The sequence below is a fragment of the Aythya fuligula genome, chromosome 4 (assembly GCF_009819795.1).
Source record: "Aythya fuligula isolate bAytFul2 chromosome 4, bAytFul2.pri, whole genome shotgun sequence".
In the NCBI taxonomy this organism is placed as follows: Eukaryota; Metazoa; Chordata; class Aves; order Anseriformes; family Anatidae; genus Aythya; species Aythya fuligula.
The window spans coordinates 61,457,371-61,483,552 of NC_045562.1; the positions used below are offsets into that span (position 1 = coordinate 61,457,371).

General features: G+C 39.6%; 2 protein-coding genes across 3 annotated transcripts in view; one reads left to right on the plus strand and one right to left on the minus strand.

Annotated features, from left to right (window-relative positions):
- The window catches only part of FBXL5 (F-box and leucine rich repeat protein 5), a 35,692-nt gene extending 29,458 nt beyond the window's left edge, over window positions 1–6,234 (plus strand). For both annotated transcript variants that reach the window (XM_032186129.1, XM_032186130.1), the window contains exon 11: window positions 5,595–6,234. In XM_032186129.1, the coding sequence (XP_032042020.1) occupies window positions 5,595–5,671 (77 nt within the window). In that variant the 3' untranslated portion in view covers window positions 5,672–6,234. The remainder of the gene's footprint in view (window positions 1–5,594) is intronic.
- A 1,566-nt stretch (window positions 6,235–7,800) lies between these two features.
- CC2D2A (coiled-coil and C2 domain containing 2A) overlaps window positions 7,801–26,182 on the minus strand; it is a 58,896-nt gene continuing 40,514 nt past the window's right edge. The window contains exons 22-35 of the mRNA XM_032186927.1: window positions 26,010–26,115; window positions 24,468–24,577; window positions 24,250–24,346; window positions 22,884–22,982; window positions 19,644–19,820; window positions 17,444–17,464; window positions 16,169–16,372; window positions 15,614–15,703; window positions 14,180–14,293; window positions 12,870–13,004; window positions 10,926–11,048; window positions 10,227–10,285; window positions 9,565–9,742; window positions 7,801–8,644 (exon numbers count right to left, since the gene is read on the minus strand). Of these exons, the coding sequence (XP_032042818.1) occupies window positions 8,456–8,644; window positions 9,565–9,742; window positions 10,227–10,285; window positions 10,926–11,048; window positions 12,870–13,004; window positions 14,180–14,293; window positions 15,614–15,703; window positions 16,169–16,372; window positions 17,444–17,464; window positions 19,644–19,820; window positions 22,884–22,982; window positions 24,250–24,346; window positions 24,468–24,577; window positions 26,010–26,115 (1,702 nt within the window). The 3' untranslated portion in view covers window positions 7,801–8,455. The remainder of the gene's footprint in view (window positions 8,645–9,564; window positions 9,743–10,226; window positions 10,286–10,925; window positions 11,049–12,869; window positions 13,005–14,179; window positions 14,294–15,613; window positions 15,704–16,168; window positions 16,373–17,443; window positions 17,465–19,643; window positions 19,821–22,883; window positions 22,983–24,249; window positions 24,347–24,467; window positions 24,578–26,009; window positions 26,116–26,182) is intronic.

Genomic DNA, 26,182 nt, shown 5'->3' on the forward strand with positions numbered 1-26,182 from the left:
AGCTGTTTACATTTCTTTGCTCATACATAGATTGTATTATTAAGTGCTGTAAAAGATTTGTAAGGATGTGGAGAATAATTGCATAATTTTCTTTGCCCACCAGCTTATCAGGGATTGTTTTCGGGAAAGCATATTCTGGGATCATGTTGGAAAACCGTCAGTCTTGCGGAACATAAATGGAGCCAACAGCATGGAATTTAGCAGTCTTTGATTTAATAAACATACCATTTTGTTGTCTTTGACATAGAAGGGCTTTACCTTCACCTACAGCCTGTGTTCAGATTTCTTGTTGTATAAACCCAGAGCCTAACGTGCGTGGCTTCACTGGATATTCTTTGTGGAGATCTGGCTGGACTTGTTTGGTAGGCATGTTGGTGACTTTCAGATGTTCAAGTTGGGTCAGTCACAGCTGTAGTAAAGCAATAACATGCTACAGATGGTATCTGAGCCCACAAACCTGCACACACCTCCAAATTCATTTTCTGTTTGTTTATTGTTAGTATGAGTCCAGTTCTTGGTTTGCGTAGTAATGCTTAGTTCCAAATCTCTGCCTGCTTTGCCCTGCACTGCAGGCTTGAGTTAGGCAACCCTCAGCTGCAGGTGACAGCTCTGGTATACTCCCCTCCTAGTTGCTGGTCTTGTGCAATGGCTGAAACATTTGATGGAAGAACACTAAACTCAGTAAGAAAGTTTAAAGTTTAAACTTTTTAAAGTTTAAACATTAAACTAAATTCTTAAGAGTTACAAACTTAAGTTGCAACAGGTATTTCCCCACAGGCAGCTTAGTCCAACTGTGCTCAGTCTCCTTACTGCACTGCCAGTTTAAAGTCCTGCAATACAGACAGCTCCAGGCTCCCTGCTTCCTGGAGCAGCACATCTTCGCAGCTTTTTAGTATCAATTCAATTTCTAGATTTTTATTTTTTTAAGAGTAGTCCTCAGGTGCGGTAACTAAAGGAATAGGGCATTAATAAAATGAAGTTGTGATCCTGCTTCACTCTTTTCTTCTGAGGTTGGGAACTCATTGTTCACGGTTTGATCTGTCTTCCAGCAATGGAGTTAAGAACTTTGAAATTTTTGGTTAGAGTATGGACTCCCGTGTGCAGATTTATATGGGAGCACCTTGTTGCTTTAAGGGTTTGGACTCTCCCTAGGTTCTCCAGATACACAACAGCCACTCTTTATGAGAGTGTCTTGGTTAACTTCATCAAAGGTTAATAGAGGGTAACACTCAAACAGAGATTTGAAATGAATGTTGGCTTTACATGTTTTCAAAGGCAGTGCTTAATTTGATCACTTCTTTGTAATTCCCCTGTAAAGTGCTGCTTTTGCTATGTGGCCATCCAATGTGGTATGTGCTGTTGGGAGTGAAGGAGCCTCTCGCTGAGCTGGAATCCTCAACCTTTACAACTCATTTTCCTTGCTTTGGGCTGTGCCTTCACAGTGGTGGCTATGAAAATGAGCAGTCCTTCCTTCCCTGCTGTCCTTCCTGGTGTCGGTGTTAGCCTTTCTGTTCCTACTTGATAAACCAAACCAACAACTGGGGGAGCTGAAGGCTTTTTTCATCTCAGATGGGTTGGGGATCCGTTTTGCTGTATATCCACGCGTATTTCTGCTGCCACAGGTGAGAGCTTGAACAAGTGGCTAAAGGGACATGGTGGCAGCAGGCAGGTGTACCGGGCTGAGGGGGCTCTTTCATCATGGTCCTGGTCTTGGTTGGCATGGGTGAAATGCTTAACTGCCTCTGGGAGATCTGTTACGTGTATTAGTGAAACAAAAACTAATGGAGTTATCAAATAGCTGTGCTCCTTGCTTAGATTGCCAGCCATGGTTGTATTAATATTTGAAAACCTTGGAGCTGTTCAGCAGGAGTAAGCAGACCTCTCCTGTGGGTCACCTGAAGTGCCTGAGTAATCAGAACTAGATTTAAAGAGCATTACCGTAATCCAGTTTAGAGGTAACCAAGCCAGCAGCGCAGCCTGCGGCAGGTTAGATGAGAATCCGATTAACTCTGCTTCCCCAGGTGAACGACCCCAACACTCACTGAACCCACTTCACTGCCAGCACTGAGCTGTCAGGAGAACAAGAGGGGCCCTTCTGAAAACGTCAGCCCTGCTGTAGGACCTAAAAAGATGGCACTCACTGGACTGTATGCAGCTCCCTTGTTACGGTCTCTGTATTGCTTAACCTGGTGCTTCAGCGAGGTGGAATGAATGGGAGCCCTTGAATGTGGAGTCTAAAAAAAGATAATATTTTCTGGCATTTCCTCTCATTTAACGGCCTCTTTAAATAGAGACTGTTTGAAAACAGAGTCCAGTCTGAGGTCAGCAGCAAAAAGTGGAGAAAACAGAAATTGGGAAGTCAAAGAGTTGTAAGGACAGTCAGATGTAACAACGTTAGGAGAACAAAAATGGTCCCGTGACTGCCAAAAGGAAAGGTAGTGAATGTTGCTGTCTGTGTCAAATGCAAAAAGAACAAGCTAAGGAGGACTGGGATACCTACAGAGGAGATGCATGACCAGTGATGGAGGAGATCGATTAACCTTTCAAAACCTAAGAATGAAATGACAGTCTTAACCAAACAGACTTGCTGTTAAAACAGTTATTGCAAGAAGGTAGTAAATATTATTAATAAGCAGAAATATCTTCAAACTGCAGGAATTGCCTGGATGTGCTCAGAAGCAACACAAAGCAGCAGATCTCAGCTGTGCTTTGAAACCCGAGCATTGTTTCGTCAGAGCTCTTTGTTAGAGGCTCTAAAGGAAATGCAGAGTTGTCAGGAGGTTTAGATGTGGGACAGGAAATGCAGCACAGGAGGAAGCTTTCACTGTGATGTGGTTAATGTAACTTGTAAGTCAGTGCCTAATAATTTAGGAGATCATAAATTTTTGAGATGATGCAGTTTACTTACAAGTTTCAATGTTCTTAAAGCAGTCTTAAAATCATAAACTTGAAGACTGAAAGGACAGGAAGAAGGGGTAAGGCTTAATGGTCACTGGACAGGATCTGGGAGCCAATGCCTCTCCCTTGCCCCCAGGAGCTCTGTGCTGGGTAAGTTCTGTTCAGCACTTTGGTCATTTGGTGCGAGAAATGGAATTACTTCCAAGTTTCGAATGGTACTGAGCTGCCTCTAATATTGATGCTGGTGCTGAAGATTTCCACAAGGACTTCCTGAGATCTTCAGTAGAGCTTTATGTGTGGCCGTATGTCTGGGAGCAGTGCAGTAATCAAACTGATTGCATGGAACTGAATTCAGAGCCGGCAGCTGCAACTGGACGATGATTGCAGAGAGCTGTCAGCGCTAATTCTGAGATCTTTCCTGTTTGCAGCAGCAGCCAGAAGAGCCAACGATGTTTTCAACTCTGTGAGATCACAGGGGTGTTGAGAACAAGATAGAGGGTGTCGCTGCTTGTTCCTGGAAGCCTCGGGGCACCCACACTTGGAGCTGCTGCATGCAGTGTTGATCTTCCTGTCTGGTAAAGTGTAGGGACTGGAGTTTCAGACAATGTGGAAGAGGTCTACTAAGAAGAGTTAGGGGATGGAGCAGTCTTGCAGGGAGATGCTTGAAAGGCTGGAACACTTCAGAACACTTCAGTCCATGAATGAGAAGGCTGAAAGGGAGATGAAGGTCTGTGAAGGCAGCGGATGACGTGAACGTGCAGCAGCTTACTGAACTCTGCAGTACTGCAGCTCAGCGACAATTGTTACAATGAGTAGGTGGTTGATTTAAAACAGATGCACGATGCAGTGAATTTCTAGAACTTGGTCCTGTGGGGAACTGTGAAAGCAGTTTGTATCAAAGCATTAAAATGGGGTTAAACAAATTCCTGCACTGAGAGCCATAAACAAATACTGAAGGAAATGAGCTTCAACATCTCGTAACCCAGTACTGAATGCTGTGGGCAATGGGAAAGGTCTGTACAGGGGCTTCTGTGACTGCCCTGGACAACACTTGCTGTTGGCAGTGCCAAGTTGGCGCTGGGTTGGATGGACTGCTGGCCAGCTCTTCTGTTCAGTTACTAGCACGAGGAGAGCATTCTTGAGGTGAGCAATGAAGTGATGGAAAGCATTATTAGAAGTATAGTGAGTGATGCTGTGCCTTGGGAAGTTGTGGTTCTGTAAGTTTTGTCACGAGCGTTGTTCCTAGAAGTGGGAGTTGCTTCAGGACTGCTGATGCGCTGCTTAGCTGTGGCAGGGGTGAGGAGATTCAGCCACGGCTTGGGAAGTGCTGCTGCCCACAACGTGCTCTGCGGTGTGCTAAACCACCTTTTCAGAAGCACCAAGTCTCCTATTTGAAGGACTGTGGAAGAAGCTTTCAAACAAAAGTTTCGAACTCTAGTTCGTAAGCGATGTGGAAGAGCGAAATGTAGCTCAGGTGAATAAAAAGACTTGAAAGGGAAAATAAGTCTTTCACCAAATGAAGACATTGCTGATTTGCATATCGTAACCATTGTCCTCCATTATAGCTTCAGGTTTGTTTTATTCAGTCTCATGCATGTTAATTTAATTATCTTGGAGAATATTGCTCACCGGTATGCAGCACGAAGCAAAAAAACTGATTTCCAGAGAGAAAGTCCTGGGGAATTAATTGAATTATGACTTCAAGCTACTATTCAAGGGGGAAAATCAAGCCAGACGTAGCATGGTGCCCTTACTCATTACATTGTTTTGGTAATCTTTTCTAAATGTATTAAAAACACCTTCAATAGTCTCCGATTTACTTGAAGTACAAAGGGAAAAAGATGGCTTGTCCTGGTTAGCTCCTGACCAGCTTGCTGTGGGCAACTGAAAGTGTGCTGCTGAGTTACATTGGGTGCCAGAGCTCGGCCAACCTAATGTAAATGTTTGTGTCTCTGAAGCAGGCCTGTGGCTGCAGGAAATAAAATCCTGTACTAATAAATCCAGTAGTTTCTTGTCTTACGATCACTTTAACATTTCAATTGAAAGGGATAACAATGTGAAGGTAAGTGGAGGTGGGTAGAACCACAGCATTGGTTTGTACTGTCTGTGCCTCACAGCTTTCTGTTTTGGATGTCTCCTTTTTAGCCTTACAGTTTCGGGTAATTGTAGGGATAGTAAAGGTGCTTTTCTTTTCAGACTGGATTTCCAGTCAGAGTACAGGAGGTCCAGCCAACTATGAAATGTTCCTGGAAAAAACACTTTACAGGCTAAGAATTGTTTCTACATAAATAGAAATAAATTTAGAGCTTGTGGCTTTTTTGGTAATACCGTGATGTCATCCTCTAAATTTGGAAAATGGGACATAAGTGTGCATTGTGAAAATACACCTCGGTTGTGAAAGGTAGCTGTGAGAGCTTTTTAAATCTTGCTGATTTAGTGTTGCTTATCCTACATCTGTGTCATTTTGAACGTTACATTCATGGGACAAAACTATCAAAAAAACACAAAACCTCTCAAAATAGCTGTTTGAAGTGAGGTGTTAATACAGTGACGTTACCAGCAGCCTTTCAGACTTTCACAGTGCTGAATGAAGCTTTGTGTTTAAAAAAAGACACTTTCTTCTAACCTGGTAATTCATAATTCTGCACCTAAGCGGCCTATTTTCTTCTTTTCACATTTGTTCTGTTTTTGTGCAGGTCCTCATGCTGAAACCGCCAGTGGATGCCAGAATTTGCAGTGTGGTTTTCGGGCCTGCTGCCGCTCTGGCGAATGACCGCTGACTTCTGATCTTTCAGTCTACTTCATTTAGCTGAGCAGGCTTCCTTTCATGCACTTTACTTACAGTCCGCATCTTGTGTTAACAATCCTTGGAGTGAGATTTGTTATACTAGCCTGACCCTCCCCACGACTTCAACATCTTAATTATGAGTGTACTGTACAGTGTTGTAACAATCTCACAAAATCTCATCTGGTTTGAAGGGTGTTGGGTTTTATCTTACTTAATTTGGGAAGATGGGAAAACATTCAGATTTTTTTTTAATGCCACTTTCTTCCAAGTTTGGCACTTAAATATACTTTACTGGATTATTTTGCGTTAAGTGGATGTTTTTTTGTTTTTAATCCATAAGTACAATATAAAGCTCTGCAGGTAATTTCAAATGTATTGTTTGCATTTGGGTAACAGTAAGACATCTTTAGGAGCCTTGTTTCTCCCCCTTTCCTCTCACCCCAAGTTCTTTATCTGGCAAAATTAGGGTAATTCCCACCTTCCTTTTGCATTTGGTTTTGTATTTGGGCTTGAAAGACGTACTCAAATAAAACATTCCCACCAACAAAGCTTGCTGTAGCAGTTGAGTATGTATATATATGCTTGTAAGGTGTACACAGCTTGTATCTGTGTACAATACCAGCAGGCTGCAGAGGTTCAGTGGGGGTTGTATGGTGGTGGCAGAATCTCCCATGTATGGTGTATTTCCCTTCCCTCAACAACTCAATGACTGCGTTAAGATGTATTTTGGAGCAGCTTCCAGGGGAACGAATGATGGTGCTGACTGCAAAAGTGGGCAGTGGGCGAGGAGACCATCGCAAAAGGGAGGCAGCACTGCAGCCCATGGGGAGTGGGGGACTTGGTGGTCGCATGCTCCAAGTGTTGTGGCTGTAGGGTTTTCTCTCAGGTGAGTGAAGGGGTGTAGCTGGCAGCCTTGTAGAAGTCAGGCATGTTTTACCCCACCCTGCCTAGTTTTCTAGGCTGTTAAGTCAAACTAGTAATTTTTACCAGTTTTACCACTTAGATATATTCTTTATGTTAAGATTTATTTCAGAGGACAGCAGTCATGGTGTATGTTGCTTTCAAGATTCTTGAGTGGAGGGAGTGAGCTTGTAGGCTTAGCTGGAGATAACTTGCAGTTTGTTGATTGCCAGCTTGGCTACCAACTCTTGCAGGGTTTGAGAGCATTTTCTTGTTCCCACCAATACTGACAAGGTAAGGAAAATGGGAAACTCTTGAATTTATATTAGCGCAGATTTGGTTGTTCATGGTCAAAATCTGAACACAGGATCGAGGAAGGATGCGTAATGCTCAGTTGGAAGCCTACAAGAGATGTATGAAAGAATACTGTTGTTTATAGTAATTGTTGCTTCAAGTGAGCTGCATTAAATTTACTTTGGTGCCCAGTGTTTAGGTTATTTATACGTGGCCACTCATGCAGTGCTGGCTAAGGCAAGACGAAAGCAGTAACAAGGTTGGTAGTGGGCTTTTTTCTTGCATTTGTCTTGTTCCAGAACTTTTGTTCCTCAGGAGGTGCAGCAGAGTTTCATCTCCTTGCTAGTAGAAACAATTTTCTGTGTAGACTGATAGAGGGTTGAATGAGCTGCAGAAAAATGTTTATTTATACCATGTTCTTTTCTACTCCTCCCTGAAAGGATGGTGGCCTTGTGAGATGTCAATGTTGAGCAACACATCATGTAATGACAGTGCAGTTACTTGTTGCTTCGTAACAGTTCTGTAGAGGTGCTGTTTTGTTGATTATAGAGGGGAGTGCTGATTATACCTGTGGCAACCCCTGGCACTAAACCAAAGGTTTTGTCTAGCATTTATTAGATGGAGTGAATCTCCTTTGAGTGAAGCTTAAGAGCCTGAACTTTGATATATGTTCTAGTGAAATATATATATATATTAAAAAAAAAAAATCACATCACTATTACTTAAACTTAAATTAGCAAGGTATCTGCAGAAGATGACATCAGTATTAACAGTTAACACCACTACTTACATATTAATGAGCTAGTTTGATTTTATAGTAAACCAGTTTTTGAATCATCATCTAGCATGATTACTTGCTTAAAGATTTCACACTCCAAAGTGATTTAATCAAATTCTTACATAAAATAAGTGAAAGCTCATTTAAGTTTTTGGTATAAGTATTTATTACATACTTAGTGTTGAATCTATAAAGAAAATGTCTAAAGGCTCCTGGTGTGATACAGACCTGAAATACAAAGTAACATAGCCTTTAAAAAAATAAAAGGTCTTCAATGGTAGCTCTTTGGTACCTGAAGTGTATTCAAGGTCTTTATGCAGGAACTTGGGTACTAACAAACTAACTATTTTGCATGACTGTGACTGTCTGAGTGACAGCCTCTTTAAAGAGGAAGAAGGGCTGTTGATAAACCAGAGCAACTGGAAAGTTGAAAAGTCAGTCTTTAAGGCATAATTCCGGGAACCAGATTTCACCTCAAACTAAGAACAAACTCTATGCTTTTAACCTGGTCACTACAGGTGTGCATTTATAATGCTTTTAAAAGTAGAACATCCCTCTGGGAGCTATAAAATACTGTACAAAAATAACAGCTGCTAGAATTTTATAGTGTTGTCTCCTCTTCTGCTGTATCCAGTCTACAACCACTGAAGGTAACTTATTACAGCTAATGCATTTGCAGTTACTAAAAATGAGGTTCTCCCTCAGTTTTTGAGCTATGTGAGATAGCTCACATCAGCAGTGTGAGAAAGCTTTCTCCTACACCAGCAACTTCCTTGAGGTATTGAGAAAATTCTGTGCTACCTATTCCGTACAAGTGAAGCAACGTAAATCCACACAGAGAGAACACTTTGGGGGTAAGGATGAATATACACGGCTAGAGCAAATTCAACATTGGAGACATCAATGGTGTGAACTCCAGTGCTGTGTACAGCTTCTACTAAAGGTCTGACTTCAGAAAAAGGCATGTGAATAGGAAATCCAGAGACCTGGGAAAAGAAGGAAAGAAAAAAACACGGTAAGGCAAGAAGGAAAGATAAAGGCAGCTCAATAAATGCATCTTAATGTTTTATTGTGCCTGTAACTTCATCTCCACTGATGACCTGAGGAGATGCAATGCAATAGCCCCCTTTCCCTTCAGGTAGGTTTCTGCCATTTTTCTCATTAGTTTGGGTTAAGTTCCAAGTGAGGATGTTTAGAAATCCACTAGGAAAAAAAAAAAGTATATTATTGAACACTTAGAGCATAATCTTGCAGCCTTTCTACACTTATGTAGTTGCAATTCATTGTGTTCTCCTCTCTGTGTTATCTGGGGAGTTGAGGTGGATGTAACCTGTCCATAAATACATTTCAGGTCCAATAGAAACTGGAATCTCAACTCCTTATGAAGATTGCCCTATTTGGGTGTAGTATCATTGCTATGTATGTTTTACATGAAGGGCAGAAGGACTTAATTTTGAAAACAGCCTTGAGGAAGAATGCCTGGGTACACTGCTGGCCATGCTCTTAATGACAAGACCTGAGAGCGAATGTCCCAGTCAGCCCATGAGCAGCTGCTGTTAAAGTGTCAAACTTTTTGTTGAAAGCTAAGTGGGGTATATTGTTCTTATAGTACTGCTGTACCCCACCAGTCACTACCTCCACAACAGGAGATTACACTTGTGTTTATATCCATCTCCAACACTTTCACATGAACTGGAACAGACCATTGCTACTTCACCCTGTAAACATTACAGGGGTTCAACATTGGTATAAGATTTACCTTGACTTTTGGGGGGCAGAAGGCATACAGTTCTATGCCAGTGGGGATGATACTAAAAACGTGTGTGTGACTTAAAGGTCCCTCCAGCTCACTACTATTTCCACTCACTACCGTCACAGCACAAGCCATTTATGTTAAAAACTTTACCCTGTAGTCTCCAAGCTGTTTTTGCAGCTCTGCCTGATGGTCATCTTCTACATCTTTGCCTTGGTTTTGTTCCAGCAGGGGCAGGAAGTTACGCAGGGTAGAGGTACAGTATCGGTTCCAGCGAGTTAGGTGCCTGGGTCTCCATTCCATAATCTTTTCTTTTAGTATTTTTTCAATCCTGCAATATAGTACATCCAGTATTTAATGGGCTTCTGACCTGATCTCCCTCAACCCACTTCTTATCACAGCTTATAGGGAACATAAATGACCTCAGTGAAACTCACCATACCTAAAAGCACAAAATCAATGCCGATGTAGCTATATTGTCTGCACATTCAGTACCAATGGAAGGCCAGGGGTTTGCACATACTTTTTAAGTTTACATTCACTCAGCCCCCTTGACCCCAACACTGTTTTGGCTTACTAGAAAACCATACAGCCATGCTTGATCAGTTAGAGATTGTCTCACAGAAGGAACTGTTAAAAGAGAAACAAAGATTCTTCAAACTACCAGTTCTGGTTTAGGCTGTTCTCAATTCCTAGCATTCAAGGCGTGTTTTGGGACCATAGATAAGAATACACTGGAAAAACACAAGAAAGTGCTCCCCCTGTAGTGAGCAATCTTTTCATGTTGACAGCATTTGTTTTAGCGATAGAATTACCTGCCCTGTAGTTCCACTGCAGCAGTCTTGTCTGAATGTTGATACACTAATTCTTCAGGCTAGAATTAAGCAAAACATTTCCATATTAAAAAGCATGATCTCTTCTAGCTATACAGCAATATAACTGCAGGCATTACTACTTTGGTAGTATACAAAAAATCATAATTACGCTAAAAAGATTAGGTAGATCTTTGTGTGTAATGCTGCTGTTTTTTTGTTGGTTGGCCTTTTTTTTTTAGTAAGCTACAACTGTTGTCTACAAATTTGATTAACTGTAGAGGATTTCCTACTTGTTTACTAAGAATATGCACAGCTTGAAATGCCACCTTTCTAGCTGTAAGACAAAAGTTGATATTTTCTTTATAATGTCAAGCTGATTTTTGGAGATGGCTGCATTAAAGATTTGTCCCAAGTACTTCACCATTGTCCTGAGATCTTAAACAGATACTCAGAGGACCATGGATGTGCATCGTTCTGTATAAAAAAACAAGTACTTTTCAGTATTCCTGATCTATTTTTTTTTTTTTAAGGCATGTCTGGGAAGGTTTTTAAAACCAGGCCTATTACAGAAATATATGTAATCCTACTTAATACTACATCAGATAGTCCAAAGAACTTAGTCACTGTTCCTCTCTACTAGGTCAGTGATCTCTCAACCCCTTAAATTGATTATATATATATATATATATATGTGAGTACCTGAACACTGCTGAGACCGGGGTATGGCAAGCTTCTTGAGAAGAACGGCTTCCAAAGTTTTGGTTTGCTGATATCAAAACTTATCCTTACTGGGGAGTCGTGCTCTTGGATATTAAACCAAATCTGTAAGAAAGCAAGTTCATTTTAACATATAAACGAAGTTATAAACACATTTTACTTACATGGCAATAAAATACTACAGAACCTGGACCTCCATCTACGCCAATTACCAGTACGCAGCCATGTGAATCAAGGCACTCCTGTAGCGTTACAGCTAACCTAGGCCATTTTTGCATTCTTGCACCAAAAGGGAGGTTGTTGGGCTATCATGTTTTATGCTTTTAAGTATGTGCAGCAATCAGTGTATGCCACAATTACTGTCTGCAGCTGGCACCTTTTCCTGCTGAACTGAACCCACTGCCCACCATGGCAATTTTTCTGCCTTCACCAGCTTTCTGCCTTCACCATCACTCCAGCACCGCACGATGCTGCGTTACAATACAGGCAGTTTCTCCTGCCCTGAGCTGCAATCCCACTCCTTTGGATTACCACACAAGTCTCTGCTGAATTCTGATGAAGTTCTTCCAACAGCACCATGCAGCTGTGGCTGGGGTTGCTGGTAGCCTCCTGCACCCCAGCACCATGGGCATTTCAAGCTTATGATGCAGAATTTAAGTAGGTTGTGCAGCCACTTCACTACTAAATATTAACAAACCTACTTCAGGTTTAGTACTAAATATTAACAAACCAACTTCACCAAGCTCCGAAACACTTTCAATGAGAGAATGAACTGACACTTTCAAAATTAAATATTAAATGTTAAATTTTCTTCCAAATTCATTGTGTTTAGAATTAAACCACAGAATATAAAACAAATCAACACAACAAAACACACATACAATGCATAACACTTCAAAGGACCTCTCCAGGTATGTTTTTGATACAGAAATAAAAACAAGCATTTACTATATTTTAGTATGTAACGGAAACCTGACTCACTGTTTTCTTATAACAGTTTCAAAAACCTGACAAGCAAGCTTTTAAAATCCTCTAGTTTCAATTCAAATAAAAAAGTTTTTTTTTTTTTTTTTTTTTTTAAAGCTTGTGTTATGTTTCCTCAGTCTGAGAGTTTTGCACATCTCACCTCTCTGCTGTCCCTGCGAGTGTCAGCTTTCAGCCAACCCAGGGAGTGACACTGGCAGCAAAGTGCCCTGGGGTTTCTGTCCCTTCCAACGCAGGCTGAGCCCTGTGTCATTCTGCAACCTTTGGTTCACCTTCCCTGAGCTGAGCAGCAATTCCTGCTGCCTTCTCTCCCCCACTGCTCTCTCCCAGAGTGTTCCCAGTCACACAAGAAATAATGCACCATGAACATGCACTAGTATTACTCGTAACTTAGACAAAAAATAGACAGGAAGGCTTGATGCCAGGCAGAGTATCAATACAGTTGTTAGACCTTGTAGTGCCAGCTCTGTGTTAGGCATGTTGGACCACTGAGGGCTGTACCCACCCTCATGTATGCAATCCAAATGACTCCTGGTATGCTTTACTTTTTCATTTTTAAATTACATTTCAGCTGGAAACCATTAGCTTTGCTGACTTACTGCCCCTCAGCTAAGCAGTGGTAAACTGAACACAGGCTATCCAAGATGGAAAGTAAAACCCCGTTAGCTTCAACACGCTTTTGGTAACTAAAACACAGTAACGAATTTTCTATGGACAGATGTCATGATCTACCTAAATCATGATTTAAGAAAAAGGTAAAATCTTTCTATATGTATTTAATTAAAATGGCTGAAAAACCTAACTAAGCTTGAATAGAATCATTAATAACATGACTGCATAAATGTAGTTAAACTGATGAACAAGTGATGCAAAAGGCCAAGAAAAATGTTAAATTATGAACTTTCATGAGTACAGAAATATGAAAAGCCCAGGCACACTTACGTTATCACAGCTGATGAGGCAGTACACATTTTGTAGCGGGCAAAAAGTATCATACTGCCTGTAAAAACTTCCAGTGCTGGGATTCCAAATTATATACTGACTTTGCTCCAAAGTTAATACGTATGCAGTCTGTCCCTATAAAGAAAAAATAGGAGAAAGATGTTTTAAAATGGGCTTCAATGACAGTAGACATTATATTGTTTGGAATTTTGCATTTTTAGTATTGAGATTAGTAGTACATTTTTGGAAAACCGGAAGAATGTACAGGTTCATTACAATTCAGTCACCTAATGCTTACCTAATAATGTGTGCTCTTCTGTGGCAGAGACATGGTAGACATGCAGCTTTGAGCCATTTTTAAACACAGACCCTGAAAGTCCTCTTAGTTCAGCCAAGAGCTGATGTTAAAGTCCATACACAGGAATGTTTAACATTTGCCACCTCAGTATCAGCGTGTGCTACCTGGTGACTGCCATCTAGGCAGCACACCTGGCTCATCCATCAGCCTTCCCTCAGACACACAGAACATAAAAAGATTGCTGGGAAATCCCTAAACTTCTCTTCAACGTGTTATCCCCCCTGTTCTCCAGGTACTTTAACAAATAATCTTTCTCCTCACAGCATGAAGAAGCTGAATGCATTGTTAAGGACCACCCCCACCATCAGCTGTGGAGTGGAAGGCGCGTAACCAAGTGCCTGCTGCTGCGGCTGCACTGTCTGAGAACGTGTTAAGGAAATTAGTCTTGACAGGGGTTTTTACTGAAATTCTCTTCAGCAAAACTTTCCCAAGTGCTTGTTAATTGGAGATGCTAATGGTGAAAATTTGCATTATAAACAGTCTTACCCTCTCAAAACAGCAGCACTGATTACTTGGAAATACAAGTGCTTTAATGAGGAAAAAATAAAAGCATCTCCTAATGGGCAAAAGAGTCTCAAAGGTTTAGTTCTTAGCCAGATTACTGCTACAGGGGGCTCACACAGTAGCCTACAGCAATGCATTACTCTTGTAGCTTTGCCATCAACTGGACAGAGAATTTACTTGCTTCAGCAAGCCTCCAACCCTCCCCTGCCACCTCTCAACTTGTGCCAATCCCACCCTAATGCTGCCACAGGCTAAGAATGGACTTTCCCCATGACCTGTTTCCAGGACACCCCATTTATACATGCCCAAGTCCAATCAAGGCTTACACATATTTTGTAACTCATAGGAACCAAAGACTTATACTATACTTATACTGTACCACTGATAGGAACCAAAGACTTCAGAGAATGAAAGTCGATATTCAGACCAAAAGAAAAAATCCTCTTACCTCAGGAATAGCATTCCCAATGATAAGCCAGGCTTTTTTCCCCATACCAAGGAAATAATTACACAAGAGCACGGCATGTTCTTCCTCATCTCCCGCCAGAAGATCAAGAAATTGCTAATTGAGGGACAAAAAAAGTTTGCATTAGTAAAAAGTTTCCATTTCTAACATTTAATAATATTTTCTAACACTTCTGAAGCAAAAGAATCCTCTTGGATCTTTGTAACTGACCTTTATTGTTTATTAGGCACTGCTTCAACATGCAGAAAGCACATAGCAAGAATGAATGCTGTGAAAATCCATGAAGTAGATCTGAGATTTTTCCCTAAGAACCACGTTTTTTTGAGTTATTCTGATTTTTCCACTGTGCTGGAATAGAGCTTATTTTCTTCCTTGTAGCTGGTATGGTGCCGTGTTTTGGATTTAGTGAGAATACTGCTGATAACACACCGATGTTTTTGTTGTTGCAGAGCAGTGCTTACACGCAGCCAAGGACTTTTCAGCTTCTGATACTGCCCTGGGTGTAAGGAGGCTGGGGGTGCACCAGGAGCTGGGAGGGGACACAGCCAGGACAGCTGGCCCAGGCTGCCCAAAGCGATGTCCTACAACATGTGGTGTGGTCCCATACCATAAAACTGGGGAGGAGGCAGCCACTGCTCAGGGGCATCAGTTGGCTGGTGGTAAGAAATAGCAATACGTATCTTCCCCTCCAGCCCCGCTTCTTATTCTTTCTTTCCCCCCCCTCATTAAGCTGTCTTTATCTCACCCACCAGTTCTCACATGTTTACCTTTTATGATTCTCTCCCATCCCACTGAGGGGGAGCGAGCGAACAGCTGCGTGGTGCTGAGCTGCCTGCTGGTTGCACCACAGCGTGCACAAAGGCTCCGAGATGGTGCAATCATCATCTGGGATTAACCTGATACCTGCTCCTATTCCATGGATCGTATTCGCACCAGGCAGAATGCGACATCTCCCATTACTGCTGACAATTACAAGCAGTGTTTTTCTGTGGTTTCTTACAGTGATCAATTTTAAGTGTAGTTTTAAAGTCTCCATCAGTCAGCATTCTGCCACTTGTGCATGACTAGCTATTTTGGATTGTTTTGTAACTGAAAAAAATGGGAAAAGTTTCAAGGCCTCAGTATTCTTAGGCTCAATTGCAACCTATCAACGATAAAAGTTTTGGCTCATATTACTATGAGCAACTTTTTTCAAGCACTGGTTGTCCTCTGATAAAGGAATTTTGCATTTTTTGAAATAAATGACTTACAAAAAAAAAAACCAGTCCTCGCAATAATAGAATCACAGAATAATTCAGGTTGGAAAGGACCTCAAGAGCTCATCTAATCTGAACTCTCACCAAAAGCAGGGGCTGGCTGGATGTTGCATCATATACAAGAAGATAAAAAAACCCTCACATTTAATACATTACTTACATCTGATGTACTCCACAAATCACAAATTCCAGCAAATGACACACTATCTGGTAAAAAAGGAATCAAAGCAACATATCGAGCCACCAATTCCTGCAAGGAAACAAAATATAGCCAGTCATCCCTTCAGTTCTCTACACAGGCATATAATGAAGGCATTATTATACTAGACTTGCAGCACAGTGCTGTTTCCAAGACACCAATGACAAAACACTGACTAACCCTGTTATAGCAGCAGCTAGCTCGTTTTAGAACTTACACCACAGACTGATACAATTTACTCTCACGAGGCTTGATATAACTTTATATTAATGAGTATTGGCTATCAAAAGACACTTATTTTTCCAGAGAGGACAAATACCCTTTTCCAGCATCACTAAGGGTTCACTTATTGTGTATCACACATAGTCACTACCACTTTATTTCATATCTCCTTAAATAAACAAAGCATAGCTATACAGCAAACACATAAAATGTTACATGCCTACGTGCACGTGCATGAACACACATTCCGAAATCTACATCCCAGAAACTTCGTTATCTTTTTTAAGTACTTACTGCCGTTGTCTGAGAGCTATCAGGGCAGGCATCAAGGAGCTCCTGTGGTGGGTTCAGAGGTTTGACATATCTGGTAATAAAAACTGTTTTCCCATTGAGGTCAATTACGGTTGTTAGGCACTGGCGGCTTGGAAACTTTGATGTACATTCAGCTTCATACTTTTCTGCTGCCTGGAGCAATTTCTCATCTTCCTGGGTATCAAACTTCAAAAGACAGTAGAACTTATATAAAAATAGCTTTATTTATAATTTAGGGTTAAGTCTTTACTATGTTTGGCCTTATTTCGCCATTTGCTGAAGCATAAAAGGAGCGTAAAATTCCTTCCTAATAGCCCTTTGCACTTTCCTTGCATTATGTACTTTGGCTCAAGGTAATAAAAGCTCAGGGTAATGGAAAAGCAGGCAATTAGATTTACTTATGAATGCACACGGTGACCCGTATCTATAGTTGGCTTTATTAAAGCACTAAAAATGTAGCGAAAGCTATGCCAAACAAAGTGCAGGGATGCCTGTGTAACATCACACATTAAATCAAAGGTGAACAATTATGGTTAGGTACCAAAAGAGTAATCCTACACGCTACTCATGTAACACTCACTCCATTAAAACCACAATCGAGGTTATGCACAAAATCCCAGCAATGTTTATATAAACATTACTGGGACAACCCCGTACAATGCCAAAATATTTGCAGAGAAGGTCCAAGACATTTTTTCAGTGGGTTCTTATTTTTCAGACTTCTCTAAAATTTTAAAGCTTTTAGATGAGCTTTTCCAGATGCAAATCTCGGACTGAAAAGCATACGTTATGTAGGAATGAAAATTATTTGCTCCTCTGTCACCTAAGATGTCATCCTTTAAAGGTCTTAGGATCAAAGTAATTTGCATCTACTTAGAATCCCTCGTGTAATTCTAGTGGTGCTGAGAATTAAAGCTCATACTTCATAACACTTATTTCAAACTAAACCACTTCATCATTTGTAATCCTTCTTCTTGAAGTAACCAGAGATAGAATGGCAGCACCTTGTAGCTAGACCTCCAAGTCAGAAGAGAACACTCATAATGGTGACTCTTCTTAACCACAATTAATGGCTGAAATACGAAGCCTCTGGCACTTTTTAAATTTTGTTGTAATAATTCACTGCAAATATTATGCAGAAATAAACAAATATGATGTTAGTCAAAAAGCATAAAGTGCAAAAAGATTGCTGAACCAAGCTAAATCTTAAAACATGGAACAACAAGAATCTCTCAGTTAGCTTTATTAATATTTTACCTTCTTAAGCATTTCATTCATCTATATAGAGATTCAGGAAGGACAGGATGAAAGAGAGGAAAAATAGATAAAGAAAAAAAGATATTGTAACATTAAAATAAAATTACGCTTAGCATCCTGAAACAGTACACAAATATTTCAAATCACTTCGCTACAGCAGGACTGGCTAGGAATAGGAAAAAAGGACAGAAAAAAAAATTTAGTTAATTTTTTTGTCATTTTATGTTGATCAATTTCTACAATAAGTATTTATGCTACACTTGGGGAAGTGCAGCATAGAGTTATTACTTTTCAGCCAAGGTTAGAACACAAGCACTTGCCACTTTAGTACAGATCTCCTTAGAGATACCACCTAAAATAGGACAGCCTCTTAATTAATTTGGTTCTGCTTTACTGAACTTCTAATATGAAATTCTATTTTGCTTTCAATTTATATTGATTTGAAAAAGTGATTTGAAAATCCTATACAGTGTTTACTAAAACAATAACTTGGTTTGTCTTAGTATCGAAGGTAAACAAATCGTCTGCTGCTAAGTATAATTTCTAGAAGATACAGAAAAATCTCTAATGTAAAGAGAATGAGAATCAGGCAAAACTCCTACTGATGAACTCACCCCAACTGTTTTTTCACTGTTCCTCAAATTTTATATGAGGAATCGTCTGTACCAATAGTTTTCCTACCTCAGTAAGATTTTCCTCATTTTTGGTTTTACTTTTAAGGTACTTCAGTGACAATGCATGCTTTGTTCCAGTTCAGCTTTGGTATGCAGTATTTCGTGCTACTTAGAAGAGGACTCATTTCCCATATTGTGATTTACTGCACTATGATTCTTTCCTGCATCTTCAGAATGGAAAACACTTTGGTCTCTTTCTAGTTCTTTATGTCTGAATTTTGGTAAGGGGCAGCTACCTACTCCTGTTGTATTTCAAGTGAAATAGAACTTATGACAGATCTATGACTTATGAATAAAATAAGATCTATGACTTTAATAAAATACACTTTTTTTTTCCCCTACCAAACTGTTCAATTCTAAATATAGCTACCAAACTGCATAACTTTACTAAGCATTAATACAATACATAACATTTTGGTAACCAAGCATCAAATTGCATCTAAAAAAATACCTGAATATTTGTTCATTGTTTAAAGAAGTCAAGTTTCGCAACATCCAGTCCATAACACTTCACAGGAATCTTCCCCTTGTTTGAATTTCTATGACTGGTCTTCCAGTACATGTCTGTTTCCTTTCAAGTTCAGTACATTTTTTTTCCTAGCAACTAAGTATTGTATGTGAAGGTCGTGAACCTCTTGAATAATGTCTTGTCTACTAAAGATGCTTCAAAGGCTGTTATATGCGTTTTTGTTACTTAAAACCCTAGTGATAATCTTATCATTCAAACTAATTAACTTTAAAAGACATCCATGAATCCACACTGCTCATTTTCTTTGTTTTCAACAGTACTCAGTTGTAAAAACTCCCACAGTATTGCATAAGAGCAGAAAAACCCACCCATATGACTGGGTAATTTCCAAATGACCAATGTAGCACTGATCTGCAAAAACAACTGCTGCTGTTTGTGCATGAAAAACATCCTTACTGAGTAGATCTCAAAATCACTGCAAAATGTGACATAAAATGGCAAGTGGCGTATTCATTTTAACTATACATTGCTGTTAGTGCAAGGCGCTTCTGGTTTAGTAAAATAATTGAAAAAAAATAACAGTTGCTGCTTAGAAGTAATTATCTTCAAGATCTGGAGACATGCACAAAGCACTAAATAATGAATGCTATATTTGAACACTGTAAACATAAAGGCAAGAATACTGTGGATGCACCTGCCAGCTTCTTTTTTCCTCTGTTCACAAATACTCAAATGAACACTTCATTGTTTACAGAAGTAAATGAGAAAATGATATGCTCATAGGCATTAAATACAAATTTGCTTTGTACTAACCTTAGAACTAGATACCTGGCAGAAATTATTTTTCGAGCATTAAGTGTCCATCTCACTTAATGGTGAATCTAGTTCAATTGAACTGAGCTACATAATGTGAAGTGGAACACTCAGGATGTTATTAATGCCCTTCAGTACTTGTATTTGTGTCCTTCAGTGCAGTAAGCCCAAGTATTTGTATGCATCTCAGGAACTGCACCACGGGAAACAAACAGCAAGAACATGATTAATTACTGGTAGTTACCTTTTCTCTGACAGACTCTCCAGGAACGAGCTGCGGCTCAATGGTAATGAACAGTGTTATATAGGAGCCCTCGCTCAGATTGCGCACAGAATCGTAACCTCTCTCCATTCCCAGGTTCTTCTCTTTGCTGTAGCCAAGCAGCACTGGAGGAATATCCACCTTGAATGTACCATCAATCTACAACACACAGTAGCCCACACATATCAACTGTCTATGATAAAAAAAACACCAATGAAACAATTCTCATAAAAGCAAGACTTCCTTCTCAGATACGTTTGGTATTGGTATTCAGGTACTTTATTCCTTCGCTTTCTGTATTATTCTGAGCTCCAGAACAGTAATACAAGAGTACGTGACATGTACTTATTGCCTGCGGGGAACCCATGAGACATTTCGTTGTCAAAGGTATTAGTTACTATTTGATTTCAGTCTCTTTTGCTTATTATGGGTGTTAATATTCAATGCAATGGAAATCATACACCCTAGTTCTTAGAGAAAAAGACTGCCAGCCTTTCACAGTTTTGCTTTGAAATATGCGTTATTTTATGCATACACACCCCAGAACTCCCCGTGGAACAAGTACTTCAAAAGAAATAAAACATGCAATTTTTTACTTTATTTTTATTTTATTTTATTTTTTTTTTAAGACTAACACCATACAGGAAGGATAATGTGTACTGTCATACTGCACTACCCACAAGAAACACTTATCCACAAGCTCCTTCCTCACCAACAGCTAATACATATATTGATGAGGAGGAGTCAACATCTGGTCTCTGTACTGCAATCCTCATTCTTTAAGTCTTTCAAAGCTGCTGAGTGGGGAAATAGTGGACAATAAGGTATGAATGAACATGGCTGTAAACTGTTCTCAAAGAAGACTGACAGGCATGCAATTTTTCAGCTTCAAGTGCTTTTCTCTGTGTATTTTCAGACTGTTGGTAAGACTAAGCAGCAATCTCCACATGGCACTATTGACCTGGAAAACGTGACAAAATGGCAAAATACAGGTTGCAGGACAACCCTTCTGAAGGCAGCATCACACCAATGTGCCTTTGCCTCTGAGCAGGATGTATCTGTGAGATGCTGGAGCACCTTCCATGTAGAAACTGCTGATGTTTCTTGAGTGCAATCGGAACCAGGCCCATTCAGCCAGCTTCTCCATGGAAGAGAGCTCTGGCAGACTCATCATCCCTTTGCACCTCCTTCTGTCACCACAAACAGGAGAAAGCTCTTCCTGAAAGGTCATATCAGAAAAGAGATGGCATGCCCTCCACTTGCTAGAACAAGGCTCAAAAAGTACACAGCTCTGAAAGAAAAGCAAGAAGATTAACCTGATTTGGGCAGAATTCAGATATGGCTTTAGGTAAAATTTAATGCTGTTTAGGTTATGCTGTATATGAAGAATTGGCCATAAAGACCTGAGTCTTCCATCCTCCTGGACAGGATGACTGCTGACAGGAAGGACATCTTCCTGATGAAGACAAAGAGATGACTCACTGGGCTGGCTCATCAAACATTTAAGAGCAAAATTAAGTTTTCATGAGGAGAAGACTAAATAAATCACACAATTTCTGCTGCAATATAGCAGAACAGGATGAAGAAATGCTTCATTGGCCACTGCAATTTAATTGCTAGAGGCACCTTGATATAACTGCGGGACTGATCACACTTTTTCAACTTCAGTAAGAAATCCTGCTCATGTGGAAACAATGCTGAGAAGATCTGTGCAGCCATTCACACTGTGCCTCAGGACTCTCAACCAGTAACACCTCCTCCAAAAGAGAGTCAGGAGTGCATCTGACAGCAATCCTGGAGCTAGTCTGGTCCTACAACGGAAAGGCTGACACAACAAGAAGTACCATTATTGTCAGTCAAAGATGGATTATGGGTTGTCTTTCACTACATATTGGTATGCAGTCTGTAAAAATGTCTAAGTCTGTCAGGGTTGTGAGTAGACACACTTCTCAGGTGAACTTCATCCATTTGGTATAGAACATTTTCCTGAGAAGAGTAAAGGATCTTGTTCTTTCCTGTTTGTTGACCTATAACAATAGCGGTCACGTTAAATGACATTGTTTGCACAGGATGTCCCAAGCCTTATGAAAAGGAGGCTGGAAGTTCTTACTACTTACCTTTTCTTTAAGTCAATGAGAACTTCATTCTTTCTACAGGGCAGCACAACCCTCAAGCACACATACTCATTGATTTGCCTCACAAGTTGATGAAAGCATATTATTAGTGATCTAACAGAAGGAAGTGGACAAACACTACTTAGATATGCACTGTCCAAAACTTGTCAGCAATGAGAAGAATGCCACGCTTTCTTGAATCCCATGACAGTTATGTTCTGTTATGCCTTGCAAGAGGATGGCCCAAGAAAACCCCTTTGAACTCCAAGATTAAATTGAGACCCCTCTACCCAAAGAATCCAAGAGGCTCACAAGATGTTTTAAAGCCTTTATAGTTCTGACAAGTTGTCCATATAGCAAACCAATCTCTGTCATTAGGTATGTAACTGATGCCAGAATCTTCATGAAGTAAGCAACTGAGACTTGTGGCATGACAGCTTGATCTACACATGAAAGCAACTGCCCTGCAGAACAAGAATTCTAAAGCAGGATTATGAAACAAAAAGGCTATTGATGTGAAAAATTAGCTGCTTTAATCTAAGTTCAGGATGGGTGGCTGGACAAATAAAATAATTAAAAAAAGCCTGTCCTCTATGAAGAAATGCATGTTATCCTAACACTCCCATGACTAAGTGCTGATATTTCCTGAAGAAAGCTTCTCTTGAAGTATTCTAAATACAGAGGAAAGAAGGGACTGGGAAAGGCAAAGGTGAAAACATGGTGATTCATCAGACGTCTGAAAAAAAGAGTCAGGTCAAATTTCTTTAACAACTATCTAAGCAATGCAGTATCAGAAATCTCAAAAGCCACTGTCAAAACCACCTAAAGAATCTGTGTTAACTTCATTACTGAAGGAAACCAGGCTGTGTTATTAGTGCACAAGTATGCTTGTCTATCTTTTCTCCCTTTGAAATGCTGAACGAACTTACTAACAAATACACACCAAATGTGACAAAGGACAACACTTTCAAAGATATTTTTAGTCAGATCCATAAAAATAGACTGAGAAGTACAGAGAACATAATTAAATCTGACTACCCTAACCCTAATTCCTTCCCACTTTCCATCTTTTATTTTAGGAGATATCCTCCAAGTTATTGATGCTTACCTTTGCTTGAAAATATATGGTAGTAAATGGAATTTTAACACATCCCAGCCAGCGTCTCTCAACACAAGTGTGGATACCACTTCTTCTGTCACAATCATCCTATTAAGAAGTTGGCCAACATAAGAATTTGTAAGACAATTTCATTTTATTTAAATTCAATCAACGGTTTCATGAAGACAATTATTAAAACAATACAGGATTTTTATCATTTAACTTACTCTAAATGTAAATTCAATTACTACTATGACAATTATTCTGCATGCTTTTCAAGAACACCAGATGCTGAACAAAAATGTCATGGTCCTTGACATGATGAGCTTGCATTTCAGGGTGCAAGTCCTGTATGACTTGTGATGGAGATCTCAAAAATCTGACAAAGAATCTACAGGAGTCTTCCCAGACTAAGTAAATTAAGTGCTCGTCTTCTCATAAAATGTTTTACTCGAATTTCAAAAAAGCCTTTGAAGGTAAAATTGTATGAAAATCTAATAGCTGTGGGATGGAAGCGTTGTTTTCACATGTATTGCCTCAGTGATTTCCAAATCTAGCATGATCAGCCTACAAGCTTAAAAACCAGAAGACTTCTCCAAATGCTTGAGTGACATCTGAGTTTCAAGACTGTGCCTTTTTTCTTCTTTTTGCTTCATCAAATACCATTTCAGTTCTGAGGGCAGAATTCTGTTCTCAATGAAATGTGTGCATTATTTACTTTTTGGTAAAAAAAAAAAAAAAAAAAAAAAAAAAGTAAATACTTTTTATTTTTATATTTTTATTTTTTTATTAGTAAACACTGAGGGCTGCTATTTTTATGCATACTGAGTTAACTGGGAAAGGGTTCATTGACTTGAACAGGGAAAGGACTTATGCCAACACAAAGAGCCTACTTTTCACCAAACAGCTTGTAAAACAGGGTAAGACAGAGCATAAAAAGGTTAATAAAAGAATACAGGAACTGGGATAAGTCACCTGGAATTTAGTGCAAAAAAAAAAAAAAAAAGAAAAAGAAGCTGATTAAGTTTAGGAGTAGAATTCAGACTACTATTCATGTGTTGCCTCTCAATTTTATTACCTCAAGTATCATTAAATATCAGTAAAAGATTACATAGACATGTTGAACTCTAGTAGCAGACTATATACTACAACCTTAATTTGTACAAACAAAGGTTAACATTGTAAAGACTGCTCCTTTTTTTGCAACAGTATTGCAATATTGACTAGACATAACAAATGACAAGGTAGAGAAAAGAGAGGCTCAGGAGGGTGAGCCAAAACCAGGACAACTATTACACTGAGAAGTCTTACTCTGACAATTTCAAAAAGTTCACAATATTCTGTAAAGCACACTGACTTTCAATTATGAACTCACCTCTGTAACATCATGAAGTACTTCATCAAAAACATTAATGAACACTTCATCCTTCACTGACTGCAAACTGTGGGTGCTGTAGTCACCATTAGGAGCTCTGAAATTTTGAATAAACACAAAAAACTGTGATTTGAATAGAACCGGGGAAATTGAATAGATCTGTATCCTCAAACTGATTTCTTACTACTCAGAAATAATTTGGTTTCGTATTGCTATACCTAAATGGAAGCTCAAGTTCCTCATTCCAGTTGGGGTTTGGACCTTCTGCTGTTGTTGTCCGGCAGACTGTTCGCTGAAAAGAAACTTCTACAAAAGGACGGACTAAAACCTGTAAAAAAGATATCAAAAGAAAGAAAACAGGCCTCTATAAAATGCCTCATCAGAACATACTAAATTGCATATTTTCATGTATTTAAAGAAAATAAGCATATGCTTCGTGAAGGTCACACTGGTCCAGTCCAGACAAACACTTTTAATATAGCTCAAATATTGCACTTTCCAAGCTTCTCTAAGCATTTAAAAAGCTTTTTTGTTTTGTGTGTTAACATTTCAAAAAGGTGATGTGTACCCAGAATATGTCATATATTGTATACACCAGGAAAGCCACATTTTCCCCCAAGTCTGTAAAAACTCCTGGCTAACTAATCAAAGAAGGAAATGGAAACAGGTGATCCAGTCACTAGTGCCCTTGTATTCTCTTATCTGTAATCCAAGAATCCTACTGCCACAGCCCTGGCTGTCTCTGAAAATGGTCTCTATTGCAGATAATCAACTTTTACTAGACACAGCAAACCCCTAACGTAATTAAAAATGCATTAACAGAGCATTTCATTAGCATTCAAATGCTCATGTCAGAACCATTTCTACATTTCAAGGAGCTATAATTTTGAAGGAAATCCTAAACAAATAAACAACCCTTCCATACACCACCACCACACAAAAATACCCAGAACAAACAAAAACCCAAACCCAGTGGATTTCCATCTTCATTCAGAAGGATGCTGAACTTAGTTTTCAATAGCAAGCAAATGTAGTTTCAGTATCAGTCATAAGAAAGGCTCTGCTGGTTTAGACAGAGAACACAAGGCCCAAAATTCAGACTGTGAAAATGGCCACGAACAGTCATACAGAAGAGTAAGAACACAGCAGCAGGTGCCTATATTTTCTCCTGTTACTCTTTCAGGCTTCAGCTGTCTTCAGACGGAGGGACTTTCCTAAGCCTGTAACAATTTTTCTATTTGACAACTCCCAATAGATCATTCTTCCAAATAATTTTTCAATGTCCACTTCAATGCAAGCAAATCAATTTTGTCCACAATACATACAGGCAACTTCTCTGAGCACATAGGAACTGCCATATCAAGAATTACAAGCTTCTTTTTTGAACCTAGCTTCTACCAGCTTAGTTTGATGACCCCTCATACTACTGAACGAACCAGTGAACAGTCAACTGTTATCCATATCACTCATTGTTTTATGTTTCTCTATCATATTCTTCCTTCTCCCTTACTCCCAGTGACTGCCATTTTGGCAGAAAAGTCCAAACATTTTTCACTGTGCAGTAGCCAGTCTAGATTTCTGACATCTTTATCATCCTTCTCTGAATCTTTTGCAGCTCAACTATCATTTTGGAGATCCAGGAGTGGGCAAGCTAATGTTACTAGTAAGATATCTTTCTGACATGTATGTGAAAAGGGAGAATGCTCATTATTTCATGTTAACAAATGATTGCTATAATTTTCATGAGTTTTACAACATACCTGGTCAAATGCCCAATCTGCGCTATCGGTTGGGCTCTGGGCTGATGGAGAGGCTGCAAACATCTCGTTAAATGACCTTGAAGATTTGGATGGCTGTTGAGGTTTGCTATGAGAAGAAACAGACAACATCATCATGAAAAGACAGAGAACCTATTATCAAATATGAATCCTTC